Genomic DNA, 17188 nt, shown 5'->3' on the forward strand with positions numbered 1-17188 from the left:
AAAAATAGTGTTTTAGTATATGCGTTAATTGGGGTAGCGAATGCAAGGTACATCGGCCTGTCTTTGAGTTTTGATTACTAGTCCTATAAGAATGGCAATAGAATGGCAATGGTAATATGTCATTAGAATGATCTTCCTTACCAGTTAGAGTTTTTTTTTTTTTCAAAAAAAGGGGAAAGTAATCTGCTTGAAAGTATAGTGCCACCCCCGGGTATCATGGACAGAAATAAGAAAACGTAGATACAGTATATATTTACCAGAGCCTATAGCAACGACTACGCCAGTGTTCCTGTAGATTCTCTCCGCCATGAATTTGCTCACACGCCTCTTGCGGGTGAATACTTTAGACACTTTTTTTACACGCGATGGTGCTTTCTCTTCATGGCACGGATGACAACATTTATCCTACAGCACAATTTGCAAGTTAACAACATACCGTGGCTAACATAAGTAATTCAGGATTGAGGGGGTGTAACGATTTCACTAGCATATGTCCCCCTCCACCCACTACCTCCCCCTCCCCCCCCCCCCTCTCACACACATACACACAGGTAGAAAGCCAGAAATCTACTCTCTAGGGAAAAGCTTGAGTGAAGAAAGTGTCAGGTCAGTAATGCATTAGCATCACTAGGGAAGAGATGTTTCATTAAGAGCCTGCAACTAAAAAAACCAACAACAACCAAACGTAATTTGCGCAATAAAGACCAATCAGCTCTGCTCGGAAATGACAGGGTTGTAACCTGGGATTGTAAGCTGTATTTCTATGAACTGAACCTTCAAAGGGCCTGCCTTAAAAGGTGGGTGTCCTGTGGTATGTTATATTGCCAGATAAGACTCACGCATCGATCAATCCTTTAAAAATCTCTATTCATTACCTTTGCTTTATAAAGCGTAGTAAGTTGAAACCGATGCTTTGGGCACACGGTCATCCTTCCAACATCTACCTGGTCAATTGCTCTTCCGGAACGATTCAGGATCAGTTCCCATTCAAGGACACACGTGGACTCATTGCCTATGCATTAGCACGCAGTTTAATTAGGTTAGATCTTCTAAGCAAATCCCATAACACAAACTAATTTGGCAGATTTTGCGACAATATAGGGACTTCTTAACGATGCGAAGCAGAGAGTCCATATACGGGAAAACATTCTGTACGTATGTCATGGTGTCATTTTATCAAGTCGTAATACCGTCTCAAAATCGAATGTAGTTTCTTTTTATCGTGATTCATCTATTTTTGTAGAAAAAAATGTTTAATCAATTAGTTGAGCTTCAGAATACAACGATAAATCTGAGATAGGTTTTAAACTGAGTATAAGATTCCTGAAATTATACCGCCTCTATTTACATACTAAAATAACTAATTATAAGTAATTAAAAAATGTATCCGAATAATTTTTGTTACCAAGAGAGTTATCCGTGAAACAAGACATTTTCTCGCTCAAAATGTCAATTTCATCGAAAAGCTTCGATGCAGCATGTTTGCAAAGATTTTTCAAGTTCTCTTATCTTAGACGAAACTGGCAAATATAGGAAACCGGTAGGGTTTCACGCTCGAATTGTGATTGCGTGATAAGCGTCTGAACAGGTAAAGCTGAATGTAAACAAACAGAACGAGCAGACGAAAAACAGCCTTCAACTTCAAGTTATTCTTATCGTTGTTATTGGTCATAGAGATTGTTGCGATAAAATAACTGCGCTCTTACCTTTCAAAGTTAGGGTTTTAGTGAACCCCTTTGCCCTTCCTGTGAACAATTTGTTGAATGTTTGTTTCTCTTAGCAAGAATCAAGTAAATTACCTCGGGAAATCTTGAATCAGTCATAAACAAACGATTTGAGACGACAATATAGTAAAATATCGTGGTCTCTCTTCAACAGAAAAGAGTCCACTGGATCGCGATAAAAGCCATTTATGCGCGTGTATGATCCCTAACAGATGTTTTGAATCACCTGCTGCTTTGGTATGACCAGGTCTTCCTCTTGCCCCGGACGCACCTGACCCCTTGTACTTTTCCTTCAACCATTCAGTCATATCATTCTCGCAGGATAATAAAGGAACCATTCCTGTTTCGTGCGGAGCCCATGCGGTGGCACCGCACTGACCACTTGCCCCTCCAAACGAACAAAGTGCCATCGTGAAATTACCCTTGAATTTCCTACACCTGATAAAACATACCCGCGAAACGGAAGAAGAACGTAACCTCGGTCCAGTCCCCACTCTCTCCTATGTCCAAAATGGCGGGCCAGTTGATTTTGCATCATCTCAATGCCCTGGCCTCGTTTGGTTATTATATTCAGCAACACAAGTTTTTTGTTTTACTATCGAGCTCTCCTAACTGTGCATTCCTTCTTGACGGATGGTTTCATTTACTCCGCTCTAGAGGACGCTGAAGTAACGGGTCACATCGACACTGCTATAAACTGCAGCTCGTATATCTCTACGTATATATCTATGTATGCATGGCCAGGCTCCTTTACTGGTGGCTATTTACAAGAACTGTTCAGGCTGTTAACAGACATAGACTAGAAATACGTGACTCGCAAAACCTCGCGAAGCTGGGGCTGGGTGGAAAGCCCTCTTTCATGTTGTAGCATCAAATGAGGAGATTAAAAGGTTTCTGAACATAGCAATTATTTTGATGAGCATGGTCTTTACGTAGTTCCACAGGCTAGTTTGCGGTTAAAAATCTATTTCTGACGCGATGAAATATACAACGGGCGTGCAGCGCTGTCGTGTTCGATGAATTTATTTCCCACGGAAAATTATTTTACCGCGGCCACAAAACGTGTAATTTCTTCAATGCAATCTTTCACAAAAAAAGATTTCTAAAAGAAAGGGAAAAGATTGTGGAGAGAGAGTTCTGTATCCAGTGAATATTGATGAACATTGCAGTTGAAATTTGATCATGCACGCATATTTTTTCCGATGTATGCAAATTTTTTTCAGACGACGCCAGACAGTCTGACGTCATTCAAGTGCGGACACCTTCAAAAAAACATATATATATATATATATATATATATAAATATATTTTTCGCTCGAATTCGCGCGGCTTAGCTCCGCTCGGGCCGGCTCGGCCCGACAAATTTATTACCCTCGCTTCGCGAGGAATTATATGCTAACGAACGTTTTCGTTGAGCTAACTTTATCTTGTAATCATAATAAAAATCAGGCCTGACAAAATATAGAGACTTTCCATGCTTGGAGCAACGGAGAAGAATTATGACTTGAAACTGAATATTAATCAATGAAAAATTCAAGCATCGTTTAGAAAGATCGTTATATCGAGGTAAGGCCTTCATCATTTGTGCTGTTTGATGGATACTAGGTCTTCAAATTACAAATTAACCCTTGTTTTGCTAAATAAGGGTATTTGTTGTGCTAATCAAAGGCCTTTAAGAGCAATTGTAAGGTAAGAATCAGAGCATTTCTAAACAATTAAACTGATTTGGCTTTAACAATTCATTTTCACTTACCAAATACAGAATAAGGGCTTCATGTCAACAATTTGGTTTGTTTATGGCATTAATTATGCTCAAAATTCCATTTTGCATGACCTTATAGAGGCATGGAGTGTTTGTGACAAAAATTCAACAAACCATGATAAGCCAAATTTTTCTCAACTGATTTTGATAATTGGGTCACTAAAGTAAATAATGGTTTAGGTACGGATGTTATGCAAGAAGGCAGGTAGATACACTGATTTTTTGAAAAAATGGCAATTTTGGGTTGTAATTTTGACATTAATTTTGGCCAAACTCTAGCCCCAGGCTCCTCTCTGTCCAATACCTTGAGGGCAAAGTTACATGTATGAAATGAAAGCTCTATTATAGTAATATTCATAGTCAAATTCATTTGGCAGCACAATTTACCAGTTGGGTTTTATGGCACTTTCAAAATGACCCCTGAAAGGCTGGATTTTTTGTACTCAAAGGGCAAAAAATGAGACCCCCCCTGAAACTCTAAAACTTAAAGTCAGAGAAGTGAGCCAAATTGGCTTTTGAAATATCTCATGGCAACCAACTTCTGTGCCAAGTTTCAGCCAAATCGGTTGACCACAAGTTTTGGCCCCTGGAACACTTTCTCAGACAATGACACTTAAGGGTTACCGTAGTTCTAGTGATGGCAAATTTCACTCGAACATTTATTTTATCTCTCACCTGGTTTGCACGTTTTTCCATCTTTGATCAGTTCATCCTTGCACTTACAGATTCCACGCTCGCACCTGGAATATGGCGTACAGTTCTTATCTGTAAGGCATTCTACAAGAGCATCACAACAAAAAATATGTCAGTCTAAGGTCTGACCACATCATCATCTCATTCCCACGATTTGCTTCCAGCTGACCTCGTGGCTCACTTGGTTAGAGAGCTGGGTCCAGTTTTTCAAAGCCCGACTGAGCTAATCCTGGGTTAACGTGGACTTTGATTCGAGTTTAACTGTTAATCAATGAAGGCTCTTCAAAAAGATTTTAATTTGTTCCTCAGTTTTCACTTAAACTTTTCTTTACCACTAGTGTAAAATTAGCTTTCAAGAACATTTTTAAAATGCGAGATGAAAACCTCGGTTAATTTTTAATCGTGGATTAGCGTTAATCGGCTTTCGAGCAACCGGGCTGTGGTGATCCAACGCAGAGGTTGTGGGTTCAAAGAATTGTTTTTAACCTTGGAAAACCAAATTCCTTGATATAGCAGCAGGCCCGGGCAACTACAACGACTTGAGTCCTCACTTCAGCACTATAAAATAATGTTTATAATGTCATTTTTATATCTACCATCGTCTGATGGCCAAACCCCAATGAAATCAGCAAAGTAAACACCTATAATTACAGCGCACGCAAACAAAGCAATCAAGCCATCTGCAGTAAAGACGTTCTGGTGAACGTGTACTCCCGGATTATTTAACTATATTCTGATGTTTTAAAAGATCAAAGAGTTTATTTTTGTCCTTGTTTGTCTCATCCCGGCACTACCCTGTTTGCGGATGTTGATTCACTTCTGATAACTTGAAGTGAAGAGTTTCATGATTGCTCGCTTTGACTTAGTTTTCCTTATATCTTGCCTCAGTTAACTTTCGCCTTTTTGCTGGAGAATATTGAGAGGAACATGCAAGTTTATACAAACTTCCTTCGTTTTATTACATTTCGTGAAAGATATAATGCAACCACATGTCACATCAAAAGCAAAATTTGTAGCCCATCGGCCATTCCAGCAAAATTTCAAAACCCATTCCCTTCGAAGCTGCACAGGGGTTGGGTGCATGACCCTGGTGGGTCCACCTACCTACACACTTGCCGTTCTTTGAATAGCTGTACCTAGCTTCACACCTGCACTTAGGATTATCTGGAAACAGAGGATCTACAAGACAGGTACCATTGCTGCCACATTGGTGACCCGGTGGACATGCTAGTGACACTGAAATTTAAACAGACAACTGGTTTGTTCCAACTTGAAAACGCAATTCTACTGGCTCATAATTATTGAATTTAATAACGGGTTTAATGTTAAGCAATTGAGAGCATGGTTCTTAAGCATTAGTTCATCTGCGCGGGAAGTTAGAACGGAGATAATGCTTGTCTGAAATTACAGTAGAAACATGCAACCGATGCCAAACGCAGATAGCATCCTTAGGCTAGCACACTATAGCCTTGAGCCCCTTTTTGTTCCCGATTACAGTCAACTCCTTTTATTGTGGACACCCTCGGGACCGTGAGTTAATGTCGTTAATAGCGAGAGTCCGTAATAGCGGAAATTTATTTCAGTCAAACGTCTGTAATTTATTTTTGCTGGGGATTTGGCTGCTGTTCGTGTTATCGGGGCGTCTGTAATAGCGAGGTGCACGTGTCCGCAAGGCGAGAGTTGACTGTTTATCGGTTGAGGAAGCAATAAGTTTGCTCGCAATTTGTGAGACATATTAGAGGATATTTTCAAACCAACCGAAGAGCACAGAGCTGAGCAAACCACAGGAACTATTGAAATGAACTGTTACCTCTGCAGTATTTTCCGTTCCCAGTTGTATTTCCTTGACAGACACATTTCCCTTCATAACATTTCGCCCGGGCGTCGCAATCCATATCCACCTTGCACTCATGTAAAGGCGCTGAAACAGAATGCAATATAGCCCAAACTATAATTTCATAGTACTACATATAGGAATTTAGAGTCGTAATGTCACATGGTTCGGCCACGTTCTAAGAATGCCCGAGGAACGCATACCATAAAAAGCCACAAGGTGGCCAAAAGCAGCATGGCGGAGAGTTGTCGAATCTGGACTGCGCGAAATGGGCCTTACGTGGGGTATAAAAGCTGGGAAGGTAACAAGAGATCGAGAGAGATAGCAGGAGAGTGTTGTGGCCTTATGCTTCACCAGTGGTCTGTGAGGATGAGTGAGTGAAATATAGCAATTATTTCACGACTACTAGTTGGAAATGAAACGATATATAGATAGCCAAAAAGGTACATATCGCCGAGTCAGATATAACCATCCTATATCCAACAAGCGCGAGTGGAATAATTGTTTTATTAAAAACAACCAAGAAAATTTTGCTAGATCGTGGTGATTTCATTGAGCAAGAAAGACCAGAAGACGATTTCTCGGGTGTGGTGTAATGGTTATTATTAAAAGCTGGATCATTGTATAATGCAATTCCAGTAATTTGATTGGCTAAGCGGCCATGGTATATGAGCGGCCATTAAATTGTCTTCTGGTTGTTCTTGCAAAGCGAACTCAGCAAGATCTTGCAATATTTCTTGATTGTAAAAAGAAAAGAAAAAAAAACAATTGTTCCCCTCACGCTTGTTGGATATGAGGAGATGATATGCCTCGTTGGACATCTATCATCTCATATCCAACGCGCGCTCTTGGAATAGTTATTAAATATCCCAGGGCTATGCTAACTAAGACTCTGAAATTATATTATCCAATTGTAGTTAAACTAGCATATTAGTGGCAGACGTATCTAAGAAGAAAACTGGAATTCTGAAATTATGGCAGTGTGAAACAAATCGGTCAGTAAGCCTCAAGACAACATGCCCTCACCAGCTTTACAGGTTTTCTCGTCCTTTATCAACTCGTCCTTGCACTTGCACATTCCATTGTAACAGGTTGCGTATACCTGTTTGCAGTCCGTGTTATTTAAGCACTCTAAACAAAAAAACAAAACAGAATTGAGAGTAGGCATCCCTCAGTTATTACGCACCACCAACCCATTTATTGCCTTATTATCTCTTTAATTCACCCTTCATTTCCAAACGCGGACAGACTGGAATTGTTGACAAAGATCAACTTTTTAAAATCCTGGAAAACAATCAAATCAATTAAAACTTCTCTTCTTCTGCATTCACGTATGCTTTTCGCGCCAGGAGAAGGATCGATCCGCGGAAAAGGCAGGGCTTTAAACCAACCTCTAGGCTCAAATCAAACGAGCCTAATGATCAACAATTGCGCATGCCTGAAGCTTATAGGAAAATTTTCTCTCCAAAACTCTCTAAAATACTTACTTTGGGAAGGAAGCAGGAGGATGGTGGGGGGAGGGGGGCAGGGGGGATGGGGAAGTCCTCTTCAATCCTCTTTCGTCCTTTATAGGGGAGTTGCAGCCTCGTCCCCAGTCTTCCTTGGTGCGCGGCCGAAAGTGACGTCACCCGTTGAGCTGATTGGGAAGACGCACCCAGGAAGCTTTGCGCTATCACGCTTGGTCCCAAGCCTCAGACAGGCAGCTCGGCTCGCTGGATAAGCGCGACTAGGCCTAAAAATGAGGCTGGGGGAGTCGTAGTGATCTCAATAAAAAAGTCTGTGTAAGAGGCTACACTCCTTTGAACCTTAACATAGAAACAGATGTAGTATAAAAAAAACCCCTCCTTTTTCACTCTGCACAAGAATAAACTTACCTACGCATTTTCCATTCTTGGTTTTCTTGAATCCATTGTCACATTTGCAAATGGGACTTTTGGGAAACATAGGATCAAGCATACAAGTGGCGTGACTTCCGCATTTGGCATCTTTTGGGCAGGGCTTTGCTTCTGAAAATTGACAGGATTGAAAGGAGTTTAAAATAGGTTTGTTTTCAGTTGTGTGTGCGTGTTATGCTCTCGACTTATATGATTTTTCTGAAATTCTTTTTACGGTAAGTAAAAGATTCATAACAAGCTAACAACATAACACACGCAAATAACACAATAAGCCAATCAAAACTCGTGGGGCAAGCGCGGGAAAACAGACACCGTTGCCAAGCGCGGGAAAACGCGGGGAATTTGCAACCGTTACCACGTGCAGGCAAAGTTGAATCTGGCGGTAAGGCGCGGGAAAACTTGCAGTCGTTGAAAAGCGCTGTCGGACTGTACGCGCGAAAACTCTGCTAACGTATCGGTCAGCAAGCCGGCATTAAATTCCAGAATTGAATTGTGGGCAGTTTACCAAGCAATTTACAATAGAAAGATTACATACATACGTATACACTCGATTGCAAAAACGTTGACACCTAAAAAGCATAAGCCGTGAACGATGAGACCCAATGGCTTTATGTGTATAAGTGTACTAAATCTATTTGCACAATATTCTATTCTCGTGCGACGGTTGACTGGACCAAATTTAGTCGCGTGTGGTGAATGATGGAAACTGTCCAAGCTTTCCTTGAAGCGTCAAGTTGGCCAACAAGGGTCAATTTTAAACACTACCCACAAAACCGTTGGGTCTCATCGTTCATGGTTTATGCTTTTTAGGTTTCAACGTTTTTGTAGTCGAGTGTATATGTTGTGGTTCAATTTTATCCTCGGTTTAATTTTTATTTCCCATTGTTTTAATCTCATTATCATACATTACCATACCCCAAAACAAAGGGAAATAAAATTTAAACCAAGGATAAAATTGAACCACAACAAATATACTTTATTCGTCCCAAGAGGGCTTTTCAGAATAAAGGTACAAATAAAAGTAAATATCTAATACAAGCATAACCTACCTAAAAATGTAAAGGAAGTAAAGGGAAAATTTAAAATGCTCATATTGATGTCCTGTAATATTCTCTGGATTCATTTAACTAAGAGCTCATGAAAACCGTAAGTAGTATGAAAAGACCAATAAAAGCTGGCTTATAGTGCATTCAGGTCTTTATAAATTTTGAGATTAAACCTTTCTTCAAACAACGTTTGAAGTCCTTGCGTGTCGGTTTCAGCTCGAAACTTGTGGACGAAGCACATTTTTTTAAATTTACTTATTTATTTATTTATTTATTTTCATTTTTTCGCCTAGAACACTTTTTGTCTAAAACAAACATTATTGACGGCCACCAAAAGTTTGTCCTCCCATCAACTCTCACCCCTGCAATGCACGCCATTTCCAACATGAAACCCTTCACAGTGACAAGTTCCAGCAACGCATCTCCCCTTATCAGCATGGCAGTCACCATCTTTAGAGCACGGCGTTTCTGGCGCTGAAGGTTAATGAACAAAAAAAATCACAGCTAAAATTACAGCACAATAGCTATTCGGCATCACATGACGTAGATGGATCAAAACGCTGTAAAGAGATTCAAAGGTTGATGTTTCGAGTACTAGTCTGGCGTCAACTTACATCAAGGGATTAAGGGTTGTATGTTGTTTACAAATTGAACAGTGAAGCTACCCTTAAGGTGACTGCACGGTAGAGTGAAAAACAGGAATCGCACGGTTCAAATACAAATTTTACAAAAGATAACTAGAGAGGCTGTACTTTCACCTAAAGAACTGAAACGAGCCAAGCCAAACATAAATAAGATTCATCAAAGGGCATAAGAACGACAGTCGTTAAACAGAAACAACAAGAGGTCAAGGAAACAGACGATAAACACAGAACTCAAAACCCAGAAGTGACCTTTGAGATCAAAATACAAATCATCATGTTAACCCGTTGTAAACATACAAGAAGCTAAATTGGTCACAAGAGACCGAAAGCAAAAATATGAGGTCGCGACAATTGTACCCACTCACATGGAGGGAGTCGTGCAGGCTTGTCAAACCCCCTTTTAATCTTTGAACGGATCCGACCCGGAAGTGATCAACGACATCAAATACCGATGTCAGACCTAACAATCGAGGAGCCCACCTTGGCTCATTGCGAAATCATATAGGACTCTTGTTGAATCATTATGAATCGATTGTACTTATTTATCGCAACATCACACGTTTAAAAGTCCCCTACTAACAAACAAACGAAAAACAAAGACACGCCGGAAGGTGCCCGTTCTTCTTATAAGACGTAATATATGCATCAAGTAGAGAGCGGGAATACTTACAAGCCTTGCATTTTTCTCCGTCTCCAATCAGCTCAAAGCGGCACGTGCATCTGTTTTCAACACACTTGGAATAATGAGGGCAGTTGTTGTCGGTCAAACATGGGTACTTTCCATGCGCATCAGCTACTAAAAGAAAAACAAAAGTTTGTCTCCGGTGGACAAAGAAAAACTGAGTGGACGAAGGAACGCTCGGAACAATGGACGGATGAAGGGAGGAAAAGCGAGAGAGAAGCCTAAAGGGGGAGAGGGGAGGAGGGATGGATTTGAAACTTAATAGAGCGGTTTCCAACTGAGTGTCGTATAACCAAAACAAAAGTAATTACTCTGGCCAATCACAATAGATGTAAACAGCAAAACGAGCCAATCAGAATTCGAAGCAAATAAATGTAACTGGCGCCAAGCGCGGGAAACGCGTGCGGCGAAAACACGATTGCTTTTGGTTTGGATTCCCATTGGTTGAGAAAGTGGCGCGAGTTTTGTTAACCAATCACAGAGCGTAGTAATGCAAAACCAAAGGAAACGCGAAATTACTTTCGACACTCAATCGAAAACCGCGCGATCTAAATAGTTAGTAATGACTGAGTGAATGTAGTTTTGTTCATACATACAAGAAACAGATGAGTCAATGCCAAGCGCCAGTGATAGAATACACCAAAAAAAACATTTCAAGGTTATTCGGTACCTCCAGTATCTTTCATACACGACAATAGCTGCGGTCTCCCAAAGTATCCGCTATCACACCGACAAGCCACTGTCTGTGTGCCTGGTTTTCTCACACAGTGCGAGTTCTTCGTTCCTTGTTGTCCACCGGCTGTACAGGGATCTTTATCAAAAGGACATTTGATCCACTCTGCGACATGAGAAAAGAAGTTCCGTTATAACTTAGCAACAGTAGTGTACGATCATTCCAACTTAAGTCCAGCAAAGCTGATCCTACTTGAAAGAGCTGCCAAACGACACCACGTAGCAAGCGCTGTACTGACCCTCCCCTCTCCTCTAAGAAAAGAAAAAGTGTACGCCTAAAGCGCACTTACAGGAGAGCTCCTGAGTGGGGGTGGGAACACAAGGGACTCCCAGTTCCTGAATTTTCCTTAGAGGCTCTCCTTTTTACTGTTACAAACATTGCGATTTTTTTCCTCATTTCTCCCTCTCCCCAAGCTCCCACATTCCGTCCGCTCTTCTTTCCAGATTTCCGCCCTTTTCCCCTGCCACCCCACCCCTCGTAAAATGTAAAATAAATGTAAATAGAATTTATTTACCCACCAAGCGCCAAAGAGCTCTTGGAGCTCGTTCAAAGGTGTCCGTGCGTTCCAGGTCGAATTGGAATTTGGAAAATGTTGGTTTTTGTGGAGGAAGGAAAATCGGAGTACCCGGAGAAAAACCCTCGGAGCAAGGACGAGAACCAAAAGCAAACTCAACCACTCTCTCGACCACTGCAATACCTTGAGCAGGCCAGCATAAAACAGTGTAGAGAAGAGAAGTCGACCGTTCGTCTATGCCTCGGTTGGAGTTATGGGCTTAACGGAATTACAGTCGAGTTATAAGCAAAATTGATGACACAGATTCGCACGACGTTATGGATGAAATGTTGGCGTGCGATTGTCTAGTTATTTGTTTGACTATCCGTGAGGGTAGTTTTAAAGGGCGTATCCTTGTTTTTCACGGTTATACGGAAAAGGCTACGAGGAATGGCGAGGCGACTAATCACAGCTGCGTTGCCAGCGCGCGCCGTTTAAATCCCCACGTTTACGGACAACTCCTGTAGGCGACGCAGCAAATTCTGTACTTTGTGTTAAAAATTTCAACCCATTAAATGGAGGGTGCGAAATGAGGATGTAGTTATATATGCTTCGCCACCAATGACACAGATATTCACTTACGTTCACACTTAATTTTTCCGTCTCCGAAGGCGAGATTTTTGACGCAGTGACATTCTCTTCTGATGCACTTTGCTTGTCCTTCTAAACAGTCTTCATCAGAATTGCATCTTGCTGGCTCCGCTGTAAGAAGCAGTGAGATGTGGATTAAAAAATACAGGTGTCGCTAAAACAGAATTTTTAATGACGGGGGAAAATCTAAACCAAGCCGGGCAGCGTGGTCGAGTGGTAACAAAAATTGTTTTGATTTTTAGCATCATTTTGACTGATAACTCCTATTTGTAATGTATGCCAACCCAATTTTTTTTACAACTAAAATTAATAAATCAATGTGGTCGATCGATTCTACTGCGCGTGCATTTTAAATCAATGTAACTTAACCTGAAGAACCTCGCTATTATTGTCAAAAATTTGATTGAAATGCCCCGCTCGACGAAACACAGTGTTCTAGCAAAAGCTTAAGTTAATTTTTTCCTGCCTTTACAAAAACAGCTACATATATTTTTGATTGATTGTGATGAGCATTGACGCTGGCCAATCACAAAAGACGTAAACAGCGCAATGAACCAATCAGAACTGGAACCAAATACTTGTAGAGGGCGCCAAGCACGGGAAAACACGTGCGAGCGAGGCACGATTAGTTTTGGTTTGTTTCTCATTGGCTAAGAAAGTGGCGGGAGTTTTGCCAACCAATCACAGACCGAAGTAAAGCAAAGCCAAAGCAAACAAGAAATTACTTCCGACACTCAATTGAAAATAGTTCTATAAAAACAGGAAACTTACGATAAGTAATTTGTGAGGATTCGAGGATGTTGATGGATGAACAAATCACCAGCAAAGCAAAAACTGAACTAAAAATCGGTCTCGCCATTTTCAGGGAAACTTTCCCTACATCATGAATTTTATCCGCGCAGTGCTATGACTCCGCCTTCGTGCAAAATACAGGGTTCTTAATTGGTTTATCAATTGACGTAATAATTGAGCTTGTTAAATCGGACCAGACTGGGTTTGTTGTATTTTATTTTATTCTGGAGATTTTACTAATAAAGAAGTATGAAAGTATAGTATTTAAAACGCCAATCGTAGAACTAATTGCTTATCCATGTCTTTTTTTTTTAGTTTGTTTTAATTGTTTCAAAGATCCTGAGAGAAATAAACACGCAGGCGTGCGCGAACTGTTTGCATCTCTGAAAGGGCCGTGAATACTTCTTGTACAATCAGCATAGCCAATTCAAATTCATCGTACTTTTAACAGGTAAAGCGCTGTATTGGTTACCAGCAGTATTTCACAGTATAATTTCGTTATTTGCCGATTTTATTCACTATTTTTATCGTCTTTTCGCGGGAAATTTTCACCTCCGGAGGCAACCGAGCGAGGTACTTTCGATGAAGGCGAGGTCACGTAGCAAACAAAATGGCGATTTAGTTGTTCACTCGACAACCGTATAAACAAAAGTATTTTCAAGTATTAACGTTTATGATGGGGCCATAGACCTGCAAGAGCTGTTAAAATGTTCCTTGGAAGTCTTGTGGTATCGAGATTTCTAAGTCTCGTCGCTCACTTTGTTGTAACTGTCATAATATTTTTATCGAAGGTCAGTATTATTTTAATTTCTTGCTGTACGCATGTGTCACACTTTATTAAGCTTATCTTGCAACAACAGCTGAAAACTGGGTGGTTCTTTATTATTTTGATTCCATTTTAGGACGTGAATATCAAAGCTTGTTTGCCACTGCAGTATACAGACAGTGAATTTTCATCCAAAGATGTTGAGTATGTAAAATTCAGCGTTTTTCTAGACAGGTTTTTCCTTGTGTTGCAGCTTACTGTTTTCCTTCCCTGTATTGTTTTGACGTTTTTACTTCCTTCTTTTTTTTTTTTACGTCAGCTCAGCTGTGATTTTAATTTTACAGGTTCTTTAATACACCGAGGTAAAGCCAAAATTCAACTAGTACACAGCTTTGAATGCTCTATTTGTTTTCTCTACTATTTTTTCCCGTAGCCGTTGTCTAAATCAACGGGCAACAACCGAGTCCTCTGAACTTAGTCGTGCTTTTATTTGTGTGGCTGCTAGTCCGTCTTTTGTGGATCATAATTTGTTTTTTGTCTGGATTTTGCAAACTAAGTCAATTTTAATTTGTACATGTTGTTTGTGGTAGATAATTTACTAACATTATTTACGTTTCATCAGATTAATTGTAGGGTTGTCCCTTACTCTGGTTTTTCTTGGCGTGGAGTTCGGAGGGTTCCTAGGGGGATGTTCCATGTTTAATGGGACTGCAAGCATGCTTTGTATCCTTTCAGATAAAGGAATAAAGAAAATGATATCTTGCAGATATTTTGTAATTTGCAGTAAATGAGATGACAACTTATAGGCTATGTGCACACCATACATGTACATGTAACAGATTCATTTTTGCTCTGGCTGGCAAAAACATTGATACAGCACAAAATGAACTATAGATGATAATACTAAACCAGATAGATCACATCACTAGCTGTTTGCCCCTTATGGTTGGAGTAGTATAAAAAACCTATCCAATACTAAGGGTGCATTTGATTGGCGCTATTTTGAAATAAGGATACATGCAACAAGCATTAATGCTTGTTAAAATCTGTCATGAGAGGTCTTTGAAGTTATCACAATAGAAAAGACATCTTGATTATCATGTGTCATCAAACGTTTCCAATACACATCTTCCAAATTTGGCATCAAACAAGAAATGTAGAGGCTTGGTAGCAATGCTTTGCTGAATAAACATTTTATGTCACAAATAACCAGTATAGCTTTTGTGCTGGCATGTCACAAAGCTATCTGGTATACTGAGTGTGGATGTAGCCTAAACTAGGTTTTCATTCATTGATAAATCGGTAAATAAGCTGTAGATATCATGGAAGTTTTCCCTGACCTACCATCAGCCATAGTGGCTCATTCCAGTGCCGCCATTTCACTGTCTATGTTCGTCCTTGAGGAGTGGGACTGTGACAAGTTCTGGTATGTTTTTGGATTCTGTAGGTAAGTGGACAATTTAAGGCTCTGTTGTCTGTGTGCTTTAGCAAGAATTTCAATATTGTTTGTTAGGGGGTGTTTACATGTGAAAACTTGCACCAGTGCAAGTTTCATACCGGTATAACATTGTGATTTAATACAGTGTTTTTACATGACAGTTGTATTTAAGAATTATCCTGCGAAGTCACACAGAATAGTACTGACGAGAACATAGGCCCAGTTGGCTAGAATTAGGGGATATTTTGCAAGATTGAGCAGGAAAATTGTTTTATTATTCAACACACTGATAACAAAGCACATTTTATTGCAGAAAAAGCTGAAGACGATCTTTATTTTGCCATTTGTCTCCCCAAGACATGAAATAATGTATACTGCAGGATATCTGTTAACAAGGGACAATGAATATTCAGTGCAGTGTTACAATGTGTTGGATAATAACAAATACAATACTTGCTAGCTCAATAGCAAACTGAAAATTGAAATTACTTTGTTGAAAATTATGTGCAAAATGTTTAATATTTCAAAGCAAGCAGCACTTTACACTACCTTGTACAACATACTTATGAAATGTCCATTTTTTTCCAGTGCCTTTCCTGTCATGATGGAAACCTGTGTCCTGCTTGGAGTTCTGATATTCCGAGCTGATAGATAACATGATTTCTGTTAAATTGACTGAATGTAATTACTGTACTTATAAATTTCATTGTCAAGAGAACAGCATTTAAAAAAAGTACATGTAGTTAGAGTAAAAGCCATTTAATGTATTTGTTATACCATCTGTACCCCAACAATGTACGTCCTCTGTTTGGCCAGATTCATCATACTGATGGGTGGCCAAATTAGCAGGGCTTTTTAGATAAGAAAAGGACTGCAAGGGTTGTGAATAATTGACTGTAATAACGAAGTGGTCATGTTGATGGTGTAGATGTAGAGTGGAGTTCTTAGAGCTGTCAGTTAGAGAAGTTGGTAGCATAAGGAAAACTTCCAATCCTGAACAAAGATAATGAACGTTTACAATTCCTGTTGTCTTTAACTTGTTTTCAAACTTCAAGTAGCTACAGTAACTGTAGAAATAGTAGTGGTCAACACCAGGGGAGAGGTGAGCCTTGTACTCTCTAAAGACTATATTGGACAATGGATTAACGGGGAGGCTCCGCCTGAAAAGCGGTACCTTTTTCGGGATAAAGGTATATAAAAGGGCAGTATGAAGTATAGAGAAGGGTGGGGAAAACTGCCATTTAGGTATTTAAAAGGGCCTTTCAAAACATCTTGAACAGATCCAACAAAAAAAGATAAAAGAAGAAAAAAGTAAATCTACTGTGGGTATGTGAAAGAGGCACCTCCTATGGAAGGTATCTGAAAGAGTTACCTTTCCTGTCAAAAATGCTATGTAAAAGGGTAAGGGTTAGACCTCAGGGTGGTGCCTTCCTGTATAAAACTTTCTTGAGTAGGGGAGGGGGGGGGGGTCAACATGTCAAATATGCATGCTTCTTTACTGTAAGCAAAAAGTCAGTGGGCAGCAGTTGAGCATATTTAGTTGGTTCTGTGTCACTTACCTCACTCTAGGTACCAATCTGAAGTGATTTAATATCTTTCCGTATCCCGTAGGCAAGAATTAAACTCTTGCTGGAATCGGTTACTTGGTGAGGCAGCTCAACTGGTCCTTTGACCAACCTAAACTGCATCTACGTTAAGAAACTGTTTTATATTATTTCAATTTCGTAACCTTTACCTTGTAGAAGCTACGCATTGTTTAAATTTATAATATTATATGTGAGGTATTTATTAAAACATAAGGTGTTTAGTACTTGTAAATGAGCTTTTGTAAAAATAAAGTAATTTATTCTGAACAAAGCTTTTGGTAGTTTTTATAATACATTGTATTTGACTGTGTGAATATTCACTCACTCCTGACAGGTGACTGTCTAATATGAATTGATCCTCCAGTCCAGACTCTCCACTGTCAGTTGAAGTCCTGTACCATTATTTTGAAAATCTTCATTCAGTTTACTATCTCTGTTATCCCCCAGTC

General features: G+C 39.9%; 3 protein-coding genes across 5 annotated transcripts in view; 1 reads left to right on the forward strand and 2 right to left on the reverse strand.

Annotated features, from left to right (window-relative positions):
* LOC146488828 (uncharacterized) overlaps nt 1-1585 on the reverse strand; it is a 5739-nt gene extending 4154 nt beyond the window's left edge. Inside the window, exons 1-2 of one of the 2 annotated variants that reach the window (XM_085112449.1) lie at nt 876-1585; nt 258-405 (exon numbers count right to left, since the gene is read on the reverse strand). The gene's annotated coding sequence lies outside the window, so the exon portion shown is untranslated. Of the gene's footprint in view, nt 1-257; nt 497-875 lie in introns of those variants that run through there. The other variant, XM_085112458.1, reaches the window with a different exon arrangement.
* The window catches only part of LOC146488827 (uncharacterized), a 23897-nt gene extending 10802 nt beyond the window's left edge, over nt 1-13095 (reverse strand). The window contains exons 1-10 of one of the 2 annotated variants that reach the window (XM_085113987.1): nt 12929-13095; nt 12149-12268; nt 10951-11118; nt 10269-10391; nt 9315-9428; nt 7888-8019; nt 7040-7144; nt 5990-6100; nt 5284-5415; nt 4162-4263 (exon numbers count right to left, since the gene is read on the reverse strand). In XM_085113987.1, coding sequence (XP_084970113.1) covers nt 4162-4263; nt 5284-5415; nt 5990-6100; nt 7040-7144; nt 7888-8019; nt 9315-9428; nt 10269-10391; nt 10951-11118; nt 12149-12268; nt 12929-13016 — 1195 coding nt within the window. In that variant the 5' untranslated portion in view covers nt 13017-13095. Of the gene's footprint in view, nt 1-4161; nt 4264-5283; nt 5416-5989; nt 6101-7039; nt 7145-7887; nt 8020-9314; nt 9429-10268; nt 10395-10950; nt 11119-12148; nt 12269-12928 lie in introns of both variants that reach the window. The other variant, XM_085113979.1, reaches the window with a different exon arrangement.
* Nucleotides 13096-13541: 446 nt separating this feature from the next.
* LOC146488829 (transmembrane protein 107-like) lies at nt 13542-17010 on the forward strand. The gene is made up of 5 exons (XM_085113995.1): nt 13542-13740; nt 13852-13919; nt 14338-14438; nt 15066-15162; nt 15742-17010. Exons 1-5 carry the CDS (start codon nt 13657-13659, stop codon nt 15806-15808), a joined length of 417 nt encoding a protein of 138 aa, XP_084970121.1. The 5' UTR covers nt 13542-13656; the 3' UTR covers nt 15809-17010.
* The last annotated feature ends 178 nt before the right edge of the window (nt 17011-17188 follow it).

This window comes from Pavona decussata, unplaced genomic scaffold (assembly GCF_977016875.1).
Source record: "Pavona decussata unplaced genomic scaffold, jaPavDecu1.1 SCAFFOLD_8, whole genome shotgun sequence".
Lineage (NCBI taxonomy): Eukaryota > Metazoa > Cnidaria > Anthozoa > Scleractinia > Agariciidae > Pavona > Pavona decussata.